General features: G+C 37.0%; 1 protein-coding gene across 8 annotated transcripts in view; it reads right to left on the bottom strand.

Moving 5' to 3' along the window:
- The window catches only part of LOC113463517 (uncharacterized), an 18,067-nt gene extending 1,686 nt beyond the window's left edge, over positions 1-16,381 (bottom strand). The window contains exons 1-6 of one of the 8 annotated variants that reach the window (XM_088718200.1): positions 16,042-16,357; positions 14,662-14,833; positions 9,873-9,923; positions 2,191-3,956; positions 1,931-2,051; positions 1,692-1,843 (exon numbers count right to left, since the gene is read on the bottom strand). In XM_088718200.1, the coding sequence (XP_088574326.1) occupies positions 1,965-2,051; positions 2,191-3,921 (1,818 nt within the window). In that variant the 5' untranslated portion in view covers positions 3,922-3,956; positions 9,873-9,923; positions 14,662-14,833; positions 16,042-16,357 and the 3' untranslated portion in view covers positions 1,692-1,843; positions 1,931-1,964. Of the gene's footprint in view, positions 1-1,691; positions 1,844-1,930; positions 2,052-2,190; positions 3,957-9,872; positions 9,924-14,650; positions 14,834-16,041 lie in introns of all 8 variants that reach the window. The other 7 variants (XM_088718199.1, XM_039123587.2, XM_039123588.2 and 4 more) reach the window with 7 other exon arrangements.

The raw sequence follows: 16,381 nt of genomic DNA, 5'->3' as shown, positions 1-16,381 counted from the left end.
TTACAATAGTGTACGATTCCCACTCAACACAGTGAAGACGGTAGTGTGTAGATACTAACAACCTTTTAATCTCAAATTAATGATGGATTAAAGAAAGTATTGCTGTGAAACAAGCATTTCATGATGTGGGAGTTTGTAAATAATTGGCTGATGTGGAAGATATGTTGCAGATTAAGGTCATCCTGGTGAAGTTATCAATAAAGAACATTAGATTGCTTGCAATCTAGACAACATTTTAGTCGCCATAATCAGACGAAAACGAGTATCCAGAATAATATTTCATCAAGGTCTTCGAAAGTGTAAAAGTTGTGATGTGGCATTCTACTCCGCACCACATGAAAAAAGAAAAAAGAAAACAAGAGTTAATTGGTCTTCTACAATGCAAAATGAACATCTGAGGATGATATGGTAACCACCAGTGTGCAATCATCTGTAGCATCACCAATTATATTAGCATTAGCATACAATAGGGGCCCAAGCAAAGAGAGCAAGGAATCAGCTGGCAAGGGGACGCACGCTGGCGATGCCATGATGAATCTTGTTTAAACATCAAAGAACAGCAATGTACTATAGCAGTTGAAGCAATGCAACCATGGAGGTATATTCTGTTCAAAGGAATCAAGGATAGGCCAAAACTACTCAACCACTAACAATCATCTAAAAGCCAAGAACAAGACCTCATGCAATGTGTAAATGATACAGATCAAATAAAATGAAGGGGCAAAAGAAGTCCAACATGCCAAATTAAGGTGAAGCAAAGTCTGATACATCAAACTCAGGTGAACAAACTCAGGATTATAAAAAAACCCCAAAAGAATGAGCCTGGTTGATTTGATTTTGATTTGGGTGGAAAAAGCACAAAAAACTATTTGAAAAATCAGAAGAGCTGAATCCAAAATCCTTTAAGAAAATGGACACGATGCAGTGCCAAAAAGCAATTTAAGGATAGAAAGCTGAGGTCTGACAAGTAGAGACAAGGCAGCCAGTTCAAAGTGATTAGGGAAGTACGTGAAAAAAACTAAAACAAAAAATAACAGATGTTTCATTGTTAAATGATCTTGTTTGTTCGGTCCCGAAAAAAACAATTTCCAACACCAAAAGCCTTCAGAAATTAGACCCTGAATTTGAATATAAGATTCATTAAATTCCAGCATCTGTCAAGTAATCAATAACAATCAGATTGTCAAACACTCAGTGAATATGATGGCAAGCAGAAAAAACAATGCAGGTGCTTCAATCCGTCATGAAGTTGGTCTGGTATTTTTCAAAGCTCTTATGCAAAGCTGAATAAGGTCTGAAATGCAATGTTACACGGAGAAAAAGAAGCAAAATGTATCATGGTGATTGAAACACTGAAATACCAATAATACAAAAACAATATGGATAGCTCATGCTAAAAATGGTGTTTGATAAATAACAATAAAATTATAAAATAAGCATCATCTACCTAGGACCTCATCTAAGTTCAAACTACTACAAGACCTTCATGAAGGGCTTCTAAAAGGATATATTCATTTGATTGTTCCTTCACAAATTTGTGATTTCTGGTATAACTGGATGCCTTCGAGATGTAAACTCTTTTATCACATGAATATAGACAAGACTAGATTTCAACATGATGGTAGCTGACCTTAACAGGAAAAAAATGGAATGTTATATAGATTGAAAGTGACAAAATTAACTGTGTTTACCTTTATACATTAGTGAAGATGCTCACAGTGCAAAACTAACCGCAATAGCCCACAAGCTTGATCAATTGATCTCTGTGTGAAACAATACAAAGACCAATAGTAGGCTGCCATATTAGCTTTCATTGACATAAGCTGCACTACCATTAATTTACCTGCAAAAGCATTTGATACATTGTTCAGATGAATAGCCAACTTAATATACACATGTATGAAGATGATATAGCTATAGTTGACATTACATTTACAGGTGTACCATCTGCTGTACATGCTGAATCACTGTAAGTCATGCTGCTGCATCAGCTCATTAATCGGTTCATCGGAAATTGCATTTATTGCTTCATTAGGAACTATACTCACCTGCTGTGATTTTGAAAAAAACAAAACAAGAAATACATCAATCAGGAAGCTCTTAACAATAAGAATGAAGTTAATGGTAAGCAGTTTTGAAATTCTTTAAAAGTTCAACCAAAGCAACGTTCCCAACAGTTTCAACATAAACCTGCTTTGTTGGACAACTCCGACTGGTATGATCACTAGGCAGCTTGCAAGCATTGCACAATCTCAACTTCCGAGAAGGCCTCTCATAACTTGCCTTGGATGGAGAATTTGAAGTATGTGTTCTTGTTCTGGATTGTTGATTAAGATGCACAGAACTTTCAACCTCGCAATACTGGTTATTATTGTCCTCTAGATTACCTCCACAGACATCTGTTCCAAGTCTGGGAACTACTCCAGAGTTCCTTTTAATAGCTGCAACCTTTTTAACAGCCTCTTGTAAAGCACGCATAGCCACATTGTAAACATCAGGAGATGCTGCTCCAGCTTCTGCATATTTCATGGCTTCACGACACAAATTGTTGTACCGTAGCGTTGGAGATTCCCGATCAGCATGGTTCAGTTCAATCTGGTTTTTTTTCTTTGAATTACCAGAAGAATGCTTTCGTTTCTGCAATTTGCGTAATTTCCTTAGAGACCCCAGTGAGTGATTATGATCTTTTTCAAATTTTGAAACAATCCATTTCCCACAATTGTTCTTCTTTACCATGAGCATCGCTTTGCAACCTACCCTTGTGGCTTCTCGAGGCCTTTTAATCTTACCATCACTACCTACATCTTTCTTCACATAGAATCCTTCTTTGGAGCACACAAATAGCCGAGATATGATTGACTTGTCACGCTTTGAGCGATAGTATGTACTCACACGCATATTAAAGCCAACACGCCTAGAGTATGCAAAATAAAATAACTTTGCAGCCTCTTCAGACTCAAATTCCATACCTTCATATGGTTCTGTTATTGCTTCTCCTTCATGTGCGACTAAGACCCTCTCAATTTTGACCATCTCATCATCCTCAGCCTCAGAGCATTCGTCATCTAATGCTGTTCTTGGAGCCAGAGCATGATTATGGTGTTTTACCAACTTTGAAACAATCCATTTTCCAGAATCTCGCTTTTTCACCATAATCATTGCCTTGCAGCCAACCCTTGTAACAGCTCTAGGCCGCTGAAGTCTTTCTTCAGCACTCTCATCTTTCTTTGCACGAAAGCCTTCTTTTGAACAGACAATTAACCGAGAAATAATTGAGTTATCACGTTTTGATCGATAGTACGAGCTAACACGTGCTCTAAATCCTACCCGCCTAGCATATTCTTTGTAGAATACTTGAGCCTCCTGCTCCGATTCAAACTCCATACCTACACATGGTTCAAGATGAGGATCCCCTTCAGGTGGAACAACCACTATTTCATTAGCATTACCCACAAACCCACCATGGGCATTAGTTTCATTTCCACTTGGATTTTCTATCACTTCATCATTCTCACGCACATAAGGATCATAATCCAACATCACCACTTTACCTTGTGTGCCAAGTACATGATTATGGATCTTTTCGAACTTCGATACAACCCATTTTCCTGAGCTTTGCTTCTTTACCATAATCATAGCTCTACAACCCACTCTAGTTATCATGCGAGGTCGTTTAGTCCTGCCTTCATTATTTGCATCTTTTGTTGAACGAAAACCCTCTCTCGAACATACAAGTTGCCGTGAGATGATTGTTTTGTCACGCTTTGAACGGATGAATGAGCTGACACGTGCTTTAAATCCCATCTGAGTGGCATATGCAATATAGAATGCCTTGGCAGCCTCTTCAGAATCAAACTCCATGCCTTCATAAGGTTCTAGTATTGGCTCAAACAAATCTCTTGCAACAGAATTGTCTATCATATCCTCTACATCACCGATACGAGGTTCCACATCAACTGGCACAAGACATTTAATAATTAGACAGCAAGTAGAAATTTTCTGATAATATAGTTATTTAAAAAAGATTTTGATGATATAAAAGCAACAGAATCAAAGAGAACTATAATTATGCGGTCAGCTAAAAACTGATAACTATTGACAATTATAACAAAAGTTAATATTTCAGTATACAAAATCTTACAATAAAGCATATGATAAATTGAAATTTAGAAGAAAATAAATTTTACCTCAGAACTATCATTTATAAATGCATAAACACATAGAAGTCACAGTAAGATATCTAAAATTGCCAATAAAAAACTCAGAAGAATCAAGAAATTTTATGGTTCATGTATCAGACACCTCTTTAACTATAAAAAGTTGACCAATTATGGTTGTACAAGTACTTTGATACGAAATATTAAGTGCAGAAAACTAAATAAAATGATATAAACCAATATCATAATTAAAAGGTCCCCATCACTTATTGATACTTTGCTAGGCATGTCAAGCATTTGTTGCCAGGCATAGAGACATGAAACGTACAGCACATATTGATAACCCATGACCACGGTTTAAAGACTCAGCTTTGGTAGAAGCCGTTGAGTTTTGGGAATTTCAATTCAGGTTTTAGAATTTTGGTCAAAAAAAAATCAGAAGAGAATTTGGAAAACTGAATGAAAAATAGAAGGGAAATTTTTTTAAAAAGAAATCAACAAAACATATATCGAGTAAGTCTTGAGTACATTGTCCTTTTTGCAATCTTTTGACATGCGGTTTTGGTAATACAAATACCAAGGCAAGTAAAATATTAAAGAACAAACATAAAGTGACTTGCTACAAATATGAACTTGATAAGATGATTACAATAATATCATGCACCAAAATATATGTCACAACGAAAACAATTAGATAAATGTCATTCAATGTTTACAATATTTGAACTCAGATCTCCCAAATCCAATTCAATATCTAGGTAATCCACTCTCCAGGGGCCTTGATCTAGTCCACAGACCCCTTTCTTCTTTTCACCCTCAAAATATCTCTTAAAACCCCTAAAAATCCATTAAAATTGAAAAGAACAAGTAGATATTCTCTTCTTTTTTTTTTTTGAAACCTAACAACCAAATGCTTCCAATGTCTCGACAAAGTCAAAAAAAACCCAATTCTAATATAATGGAAATGTTTCTCTCAAGATTGGCGGGACGACAAGGGCCACCATCCTAGTGACAAGATGGGGTGAGTCGAGAAATGTACTAGGACAGGATGGGAAATTCATAGTCCCAAGCAAGGTCCGCCGTACCGGTACCGGTCGGCGTACCGGTGGCGGCCCGGACCGGTACAAAATCGGTCCCGTACCGGTGGCGTACCGGTCCGTACCAGTCCGAACCGGTCCGTACCGGTGGCGTACCGGTCCGTACCGGTGGCGTACCGGTCCGTACCGGTGGCGTACCGGTCCTTCAACAATAAATTACCGATACCAGATTTTACGCTGATCCGGTACCGGTCCCAGGCCGGACCGGTACGTACCGGCCCGTACCGGCCGGTACGGACCGGTACGTACCGGCCCGTACCGGCCGGTACGGACCGGTACGGCAGACCATGGTCCCAAGTATGAGCACATAGGGCAGCCCCTTCTCTAGAAAAACTCAAATGGCCTTGTCACAGTATTTAAAACCTTGGCTTCACTGATGCCAAATCAATCACTCAAGAGTTAGCAACCCTCTTTTTAACTCAAAAATAAGCAGCATAATGACTGAAATACAACACCAGTCATCAAAGTTTTCCTCAAGTAATAAAGAAATGACCCCAAAATGAAACTGCATATCCAGAAATTAGTTGAAGTTAAAAGTCATCACTGGTCTGTAAATTAAAACCCCACAGAAAAGGCCAAAATCATACTGAAACCAACCAGACCAAGCATGCATTGCAGTACTAGGTAAACACTAGCAGGAAAATGAAAAGACTTATACAGCTTTGAAAAAACTCTAGCGACTTCTTTTTCAATTATAAACAATGGATTGTCCACTGCGATATATAGAAAATGATCGTTTTGAATATGCTTTATGAAGTGAAATATCACAATAATTTTTTTATACATGTATAAGCAGTATCTACCGAGCCGATTGAACCGGTGTACCAGTGGGCTCCAATGTTGGTTCGGTACCGGTTGGGACCGGTGACGAACCGGAACAACCAAAAAAAAAAAGTCGACGCGCGCGCATCTACGTTTTAGTGCCACTCCGTGGCATTAATTGCCCCACACGGTCCCGCGTGGGCTCGCTGCCTTGCACGGGTCCCCGCGTGCAGGCGAGGGAAAACCGTGTGAGCGCTGGGAATCGCGTGGGATCAAGACTCCTGCGCATGGAATCACGCGCGGGACAAGCGATCCCCGCTCGCGGGCGCGTTGCCCCGCAAACGAAAATATATTTTTTTTCTTTTCTTTTTTTCCTTCCCTTATTCTTCCCCTCTCCTCCTCTTCTTTCTTCCCCTCTCTCCTCTCTTCTCCTCTCTTTCCCCCCTTCTCCCGCGAGCAAGGAAGGAACCGTCGAAAGGGCCGCGCGTGCGTCAGGGTGCTCAGGAGGGGGTTGGCCGGAGGTACGTCGAACCGTCTTCTTCTTCTTTTCCTCTTCTCTTCTTTTTTCTCTTTCTCTTCTTCTTCCTCTTCTTCTTCCTCTTCTTTCTTCTTCCCCGCTCGGTTCCAGCCCTGAACCGCTTTATGTGGTTGTACCGTACTGGTGGGAGTCGATACCGATACAGTATGTGCTGAACCGGCCGGCCGGTACGGGCCGGTTCAGCAAACCTTGTGTATAAGTAATGAGAAACAAAAAAATATCTCTTACATATCCACCTAGTTGATCGACTCTTTTAGAAATGATAGAACAAAAAATGTCTTTGAATACGACAATATATAAATATATATAATATATAAATATCTCTTTAGAAAGTAAACAAATAAACACCTAATAGTGTTCAGTGATTGCTGTACAGTACAAAGCAACACGCACACACTATTACCATGTCAGTCTGTCAACAAGTTATATTGCAGCACTATGTAAACAGTACCAGGAAAAATAAAGCAATATATACAGTTTATTCCCTTTCCTTTAAAAAAAAATCCTTAACTTGGAGATTGTGCTATACTTATTCTCAAATCCTTGTTTATACAATATTGTATGTCTGTAATCTCTCACATTCTTACCTAATGATTCATTGCCAAATCTCAGATTCGAGGGATATAAATATGAGATATTTTTATTTTCCCTACTACTACTTTATTTTAATATACCGTTTGTGCAATATTATCCTCAACATCCTCAGGTTCTTATGAGCAGAAGGAAACTTTTCTAAAATTTTCTTTTGCATATGGAAAAATAAGCTAGAAAAGATGCAAGAAAAAACTGGAAGCTACTTTTCCTTCCTCATGTTTAACATCCCATCACAAATCATTTAATAGTCACTGCTATTAAAAGAAAATTTTGAGTGTGACACTACACGATAGCAATATGTGGTCTTTTTTCTTTTGAAAAAAAATAAGTTGCCTAAATTCATGTGATACTGACACTTCTCCAAAAAAGCATAATTATTAAACACATTCATTGCCCTATATTAATAAAAAAAACAAAATCAATGTAACAATAGAATAGCATTATCACATGGTGAATTAATACCACATTGTTAAACAAATGTTGCCGTACCTTATCTGTTCATTATGGGCTTATAACTCATGCTCGCACATGTGTGCATACTCTCTCTCTCTCTCTGTCTCTCTCTCTCTCTCTCTCTCACACACACACACACACAGAGATTTATTATGGTAGAGGGCATATATAACATGGACAGGTTTATTATATGGTTTATAAAACATGTAACTGTTATAAAGGCAATCTACAGAATCAAGATAACTTACTTCTTTAACTTGTGACTGCTAATTTTGTAGTGTTTAACCAAGCAACAACAGAAAATAGTGGATGATCACAACTTTAAAAGGTGACCAGCTAACCTTAGGTACTGATAACCGCAGAACGAGCAATGAATCCCCAACGACAAACGAACCTAGGGGCGGGGCTCCTGAAGAAGCACTTTTTTTCATTTCTCGATGACCTTTCAAGGAAAAAGTCATGACACCGCATTTTCCCACTCTCTCATCTGTCTCATAGATGACTGAAAGCAGAAAGCCTTCCACTGGCAGGCGATCGTGTTTTTCAAAAAAAGTCTCAATGCCATCTGATGGGCAAAAGCCATTCCGTTTGTTTCGAAAATCGTCAAACTCGAACAACGCCAATTGAGTAGTTCCCCACTGGGGTAATTGGGAATAAGAGAACCTAGACGATAGGATTTATTTTCAATTTTTAGGGTTTTATTTTCTGTTTCATCCTATTTCAAATTGGGTTGTGGTAAGTTCATATCTTTCTGGGATTTAGTTGGCTGAGATTAGGTTTATGAATTATTGCAGGAGTCAAATATGGTCCTAACTTGTTCTTTACAATTAATCTATTTCCTTTTTAAAAAGCCCTAACAGGGCTAGGAAATTTGACCAGCAAGGCTATTAAAAGGGACATTTAAGCAGCTGGGAAAAAGCGATTCTGTGAAATTTTTATTTTAAGAATTAAAATGGTTGCAGGTCTTCTTTCTCTTTTCTTTCTTCTCCACCTATTGTTTTTCTTTTCTCCTCACTTCTCTTCTACCTTAAATTTCTGAATTACAGTGATAGAATTTCAATTCTAACGAACATATTTCTCTGAAAGTTCTGAATATTAAAACAGAGATGTTATTCCCTACATCAGAACCAAATCAGTTGCTTTCCCATTCCTTTTATAGCCTCCAAATGAGCGTCATGGCTACATCACTAACCACCTAGGGGGCACCAATACAAGAGCCAGTCACCTAGAATGTGCCCAAGCAACTTGCTGATGCCTAACTGGCCAAGGAGGGTCATACAAGTGGATTATGATTCTCTATGTCTTTCGCATCGGTGCCCAGATACTTCATTTATAACCTACCAGATTCATTAGTTCTTGACTAGTTTATTCCTAGCTTTGCATTTGGTTAACTGTCATTTGGTGAAGTTGCTTGTTGCACTAACCTACAAGAATCATTGAGCATCCCTTAGAGAAGTATGTAATTTATTAATTAATGAGACATCCTACACTAACATAGGTCCTCAATTCTATGTATGTGCCCTTTCTAGTTTGTTCATTCTCTTTTAATTTCCTTATAATTTTCTAGTTCTTTCATATTTATAAATTTTAATTGTTTTTAAAGTGTTTTTTACCACAACCTCCCAAGGCACCTGCATTCAAAACCTACCCAAAACCTAAGCATTATGCAATCCCTTAGCCACCTGCGTATCCTGATTACCTTAGAAACCTTGATGATATAGTACATTGAAAAGTAGAGTTAACATACAATTGCATGAAGTAAATTATTAAGAAGACGTATGCCGATATATACTTATAAGAGAGATAGAAGATAGAAGACATGAAGTGCTAAAGTTTCATAGCATGGACCAGTTATAGCATAAGAGGAACCGATAATACATTCCATAAATATAGAAATACAATTTACATCACGCGTTGTTCATCCACAACCCAATATCATATCTATTTCATGCTTGACTGAAAACTACCATACTAGTCAAACTCAGGAAACTAAAGAAGTTGCTCCAAACAAATTTAAGATGCCAAGGATGGGCAAACTAAACGCTACTCCAACCTAACCATTTTAAATATCATTACAGATATAAGTATTTTTTTCATTCCAGTATAAATATGTCTCGAAGTTGCCCACTAATTTTTCAGGATTGTAAGCTAGATGTGGTTAGAAGTCTGACTTAACACAGTTCTCTGTTTTTGCATGTATCTAGTCGTTACTAGGATGAAAATAAGTTCAGAAAACAATGTGACTAAGAAGTGGAAGCAAGAAATGCTTACTTTAGAAGATATGATCAACAGCTTTATATTTTGGAAGCATGCCCCGAATTTCTGAAATTGGAAGCGGAATCAAAACTATTTGGAATAATCACACAAAAATCCTGAACTAGTCAAACTCAGGAAACTAAAGAAGTTGCTCCAAACAAATTTAAGATGCCAAGGATGGGCAAACTAAAGGCTACTCCAACCTAACCATTTTAAATATCATTACAGATATGAGTATTTTTTTTCATTCCAGTATAAATATGTCTCGAAGTTGCCCACTAAAATTTTACAGGATTGTAGGCCGGATGTGGTTACAAGTCTGACTTAACACAGTTCTCTGTTTTTGCATGTATCTAGTCGTTACTAGCATGAAAATAAGTTCAGAAAACAATGTGACTAAGAAGTGGAAGCAAGAAATGCTTACTTTAGAAGATATGATCAACAGCTTTATATTTTGGAAGCATGCACCGAACTTCTGAAATTGGAAGCGGAATCAAAACTATTTGGAATAATCACACAAAAATCCTGAACTATTTGGGGGTTTTCAATTTCCACCTGAACTTTAATTTAGTGCAACCAGGTCATCGAAGTTTTAAATTCGTTCAATTCAGACCTTGGCTATGAATTCCATCTGGTTGACGTGATGGAATTGTCACATAATATCATGTGACCAACTTATATTGCAGAAGAGGATGATGCCTCATGTGACATCATGTGATAATTCCGTCACAGCACCCAAACAAAATTCATAGCCAGGGTCCAAATTGAATGAATTTAAAAGTTTTGCACTAAATTAAAGTTCAGGAGGAAATTGAAAACCCCCAAATAGTTCAGGGTTTTTTGTGTGATTTTTCCAGACTATTTTGGGAGAAGCTAGTATTTTGATAACTATAGTCACTAAACGGATTTAATGGTCAGTTTTCTAATATAGAGAAGAATTGACTGCACAGCTGTTGATTTTGGATTCTTATAGTTCTCATCAGAATGTTTTATCTGTACATGCTTGCATGCAGACCCTCGGGACAACTGATTGATTGCTTTCTTCTATTAAATCAGAGCTTCCTTATAATTTATGTAAAGAGTTTCCAAATGTTTATGTCAGGAATGATTGAAAGCTGTTTTCCACAAGACAGATCAAGGAAGTTCTAGAGTCAATATGGTTGTCACATTGGAAAATAAAGCCATATTGAGCAACGACCATCCTTGGCTTTATTACTTTTATATTTGCAGTCTATCCAAAAAGAAAAGCTTGGAGGCAAAATTCGGCACCTTCGTTCAATGAGATAGCAGAAGAAAACCTTATTATCCTATTTCTGAACTTTCAATGCCTGCTTTCTTTTTTTTTTTTTTTTAACTCCTCTGACTGAAACCTAGAACATACTCAATATCTGCCTTCTTAAAAAGTTGAAGCCAACATATGACCTGATCATGTGATGATTAGAATTGTTCTGATTTTCATTCCGCCATGATACCCATCACATATGTGATTTCATATGCAGCCAAATACAACAGATATTTAAAGTGAAATTACAGAAGTATTAACATAGATCACACTATTTACAAATAAGGGTCACCAGAAGTGCCAATCCAAATCCAGGCGAAAGGCAGGTTTATGTTGTAATTGTAGAAAATAAACTAAAAAGGAAATGAATTATAAAAACTTTTCATAAAGAAAGTAACAAAATGATTGTGACGTGTTAGGAGATATCCTAAGGATAAGACTACCAACATTCCCATGTTCACATGCCCTTGATATCAAAGAATTTTTCCTTCTTTATTCCTTTTTCTTAGCAAACTGTTAGCACCCAAAAATCTTGAACACCATCTCATAACAGGTGTTCTCTTCAAACAGCTTTTGTAAAGCCAGATTTTAATCTAAACAGGCTGTTCCTATGGCACAAGCACGGGAGTTGGATGCCCCACTAAGAATATAGTATCTAAGAAATGCATCCCAAAGGCCAATATGAAGTTCAAAGGAATACTTATTTTATTCCCAATCAAACAACATTTTCCTACACTAAGATATTTATTGTAGAGAAAACATGATTAGAAGGGATCGTCGATAAAATAACATGCATTCTTTTAGTGGAAGGATGTTTTAATATACATAGCAGATACATATATGCAATGTTACAGGGACAAATGACAGGTATCAAGTATGCAATTGCCTGTTAGAATCCGACACAGAAATCTTCCAAAACTCGGTAATGGGGATATTGTCTGTATCTTATATTTCTACGTATAAATATGCATTGATTTATGCATATAATAAATAAGAGGCTATACCTATTCTCCTTGAATTCACAAACTCTGATAAAATGATTGTTATTTTTCATGTTAGTCTTGATAAATTTCGCATATAAGAGCCAAAACTGGACATGTAATGATGATATCATTGTGATTTGATGATATAAAATGTCAAGAAGTGTTACGAAGTTTCTAAGTGTCCAAGTGTCTGACCCATGAAAACAATCCACAATTTGGAATGTCTAGGGAAAACTACAATATTATATAGATATATTCATACGTAGATGCATGCATGCATGCATACATATAGGTAGGTTGGTAGAGATATAATGTATGTATGTACGTATGTATGTATGTATATAGACATATAGGCATATATTCACATATCCAAGAATTGAGAACCAGATCCATCTTGATCCATACTAGCCATAATAAGCTGGACAGATACCAGGTCCTAGGATGCATCCAACACCTAGGTTTCTCCAAAATAGGTTGCCCTACTCTATCCTAGCTAGGACTGACCAAAACTGCTGTGTTTTGACACTTGAAATAGCCTAGCATCCCGAGTGCCAATTTTTTATTTGTTTTTGTTTCTTTTACTTTTTTCCCTATTTGTTCTTGCTTTCAAGACTGTCCTGGGGTTGTGACAAGCTGACATCAGATTGCGATGAGCCCCAGTACCGAGATTTAAACCCTGCATGCATCTATGGTAGATTATATATCTGTATACATGATTTACATGTTTCATATAGCAGCAACACCTTAATATAACATGAAACATAACTCCATTACTATTCTGCATCCACACATAAATCGCATAGATAGGCATCATTTGTAGATAAATGCAGAAATCTGGGCCACAAAAAGTTCTTAATCCTGCTTGCTTCATGTAAACAAATGGCAAGAGGGACAGCCATATCACAATTGGCTTTTCAATTTAGAAAAAAATTTAGTATGATACAATCTGGAGAGTATGTCAATGAATGTGGAGAGGCCTTCCCCTTGTATATTAGGCCCTCATGACAATACTAATTAAGGCGATTTGGAATATTTGGCATCAGAGAAATCAGATTTTAGACAGGTTCAATGTACTCTTTTATTTAATCAGGAATATCCATTGAGTATTTAATTAGGAACATCCAAATTCTGTGGCCACCATTTATTAAATCTTGAATAAAAAAAAATTGTTAAAAAAATTGAGTATGCTTTCCACCCAAATGCCCTAAACCATCTACCTTGTGATCAATTTCTTATCTTCTCTCTCAAAATCTCAATCATACCTCTCAGCCATGGTAAAATTAAGGAAGTAAAGACTAACTCGATTGGATGCATTATCAAAAGCAATCACTCCAAAATTTTCATCTCCGCAGAGAAATGCATAAGTAAATGGTTTTTTGGGCTCCCACTTTCACAAATAACAGTATTTCTGGTCCCCGGAACCTTCTTCATATATAATTCTTTTCAGAGAACATCATCGTGCTTCCCAGTTTTGGGATCCAAGCCTCATCTGAAGGTATTTCCCATGGCACATATCCTTGTGAAAACTCAGAAGATTCATCAACAGTGCCTCCAGTATCCCTAAGTCAACCTCCATGTAATGGGAGAAAAATTTTAGAAACACTATATCCAAGCCCAAATTTTCAACCATACCTATAATTCAAGTCCCACCATGACAGATTTATATCCCTGAACATTTTATCCCCAAAAACATAAATACCCTTCAAATAGTTTTAAACTGTCCTCCCATTTCCCATCAAATCTCCAAAGCCACTTGGAAACTCGAGACTTGAACCATAAACTTGCTTGTCAATACTATAAAACCATCAATTTGAAGACATACAACAAAATACTGTTTCTATGCTTAGTCAGCAACTTTCAAAAGAAGATCCTTTTCTGCTCGCATCCTCATCTATTAAAACTTTATTTATTTAGTCTTAAGGCTCCATCATGTCATATGGTTGACTACCATTAACAAGATCAGGTGTTAAACTTCACGACCTATTTAATTGTGTTTCTAAAATGACAGTAATGTAAGAAAAATTGCTTGGATTCATAGGGGTACGCAAAGAGTTCACTTTTATTGGCTTTGGACACCTTTTTTTCAACACCTTTCTTACAGGTAGTCGCTTGGGCTGGGAACTGTTTGTATGGTAGATAAGCCATAGATGACCAAAATAGACACTTCATAGAAACCGAAGCATACACATATGCATGGACAAAAATGATGCAAAAAAAACAGAAACACATGCATAACACATGCATATATTTTAAACCTTTTTCACTATAATTGACAAATGAATGCTGATAAAGGAGTTAGGAATATTGGACTGGACATAAATATCAAATTAAGTTATAAGATTTTAAACTTTAATTTTGATCTAGAAGCCATAAAGCCATGTTTGGTTCAGAATAGTTTAACCCTGGTTATGTCAATTGGTCGAACAAATTGAGGCAAAGATGGAAGGATAAAGCAAAAGACAATTCACTCTACCAATTCTAATAAATAGTTTTATCCAAGTTAGGTGGAATAAGTAAGTAGAAAGTACTTTTCCAATACCCTGCTTTTGGCCCTCTAGCAAATCCTTTAATCCATAGAGGAAATGGGCATTTGGCATGATAAAGAGAAATAACAGGTCTTATTTCAATTTATTCAGCATACTCCCTGAACCAAAAGTCCCAAAAGGTCTGTCGGTCAAAATCCTGGATTCAAGCAGCCTCCAGCATATTCCCTGAACCAAAAGGCCCAATACCTTAAAGGATCTTTATTATCAATAAACTAAGACAACAAGAATAACTTATTATTTCTATAACCAGTTCTTAGTTTTGAATGGATGATCAATTGTCAAAAAATACTCTCGAAACATATAAATCGTTCATGCATCGAGACATGCCAGAATGTCATGTTACATATCAAAATGCAGAAGTTAGCAAAAAATTAATGGAATGGCTTTGTAATAAGTTGCCTTGGGCAAGAGGCTACATACATTGCCTGAGGTTACCCAGATTAGGGCTTTGCTAAGGTAACCCAGTTTTACCAATTTTCCCTATACTAAACTACTTGCTAAATGCTAATTTAACATGGGGGGGGGGGGAAAAAGAGGTCACTCATAAATTGCACATTGTTAAACAAATGCTGAAGTGCCAAGTGGGTATGTGTATATATATGCATTGACGTACATGGTTCCTTGCTCATGTGTTTTTCGTATAATAAGTAAAGCAAGATGACAGTTTCTTTTTTTCTTCCCCAAAATCGCAATGCAACTCCATTTCAAGTTTTTAGTTTAATCTTAGTCACAAACTAAATCATAAAAATGAAAGCAAACTTTTCGATTTTACATAAGAAGCGCAAAATTAACTCAACCACCAAAAGCAATAACAAACTTCTTCCCAATCTTATTAATAGAATTGACAAATGCACTAAACAAAAGCAACTAAACCAAAATAAAAAATTAACTTTTGAAGAAAGCAGGCTAGTTATACATCTTTGCAATGCTTTGGATGCATTGTAGCAGCATAGACATTCTTCCAAGACAAACATCTAACGTGATGAATTAACCTAGAAGTTCCAACAACCTCTGCTCTTTTTTTGCCGCAAGCTTTTCACTTTGGATATCCATAAGAAGACAAATTTCAGATAAAACGAGCTTTTCATTAAGATATAAAAAAATAAAAATATAAATAGATGCTATTCCAAATTTTCTTTCTAAGAGGGGCATAAGACCAAAGGATGGCTACTTTTCTAATCTAATATCCTCAGTTCCTCCCTAAAACTTTATCCATCAATCAAACAAAGAGTTATTGGAACTATACAAAGAACTGATACTACAGACCCAAAAAAGTCAAATGACAGGCACTTAATCATTTCTAACGTCCCGCCAAGAAAAGAGGCAACGCAAGAAACTTATCGAGAATCAAGAAGATTGAGATTAAAACGAACCTGGAGAAATGATCATAGGCGTCGAAAACATGAAGCCCTCCATCGCTCCCACAAACCCTAGGTTCGAGATCTCGCGGCTGATTAGCTGCAAAGTTCGCAACTGAGACGGAGATTGACGAAGCTACGGGGAGAAAATTAGGGTTTTGGTTCGAAACCCAGGGAGCTCTAGGGTTACTGGCATCCGGATTGTCGCTGGGGAGTTGGACATGAGAAAATTTTACCGGGGGGAGAGAGAGGGAGAGAGAACGAGAGCAAAAGGGGTCTCCAGCGCACAATAAGGCCCCTTTGGCTAGCGTGAGCTTCAGTTATCCTGTGCACATGCTGCGGTTGCTCGGCATCT

Source organism: Phoenix dactylifera, chromosome 3 (assembly GCF_051530095.1).
Source record: "Phoenix dactylifera cultivar Ajwa chromosome 3, Ajwa_hap1_PhDact_Kaust_v1.1, whole genome shotgun sequence".
NCBI lineage: Eukaryota > Viridiplantae > Streptophyta > Magnoliopsida > Arecales > Arecaceae > Phoenix > Phoenix dactylifera.
Note: the sequence above shows the minus strand (reverse complement) of the source record. Positions and strands in the feature narration are given on the sequence as shown.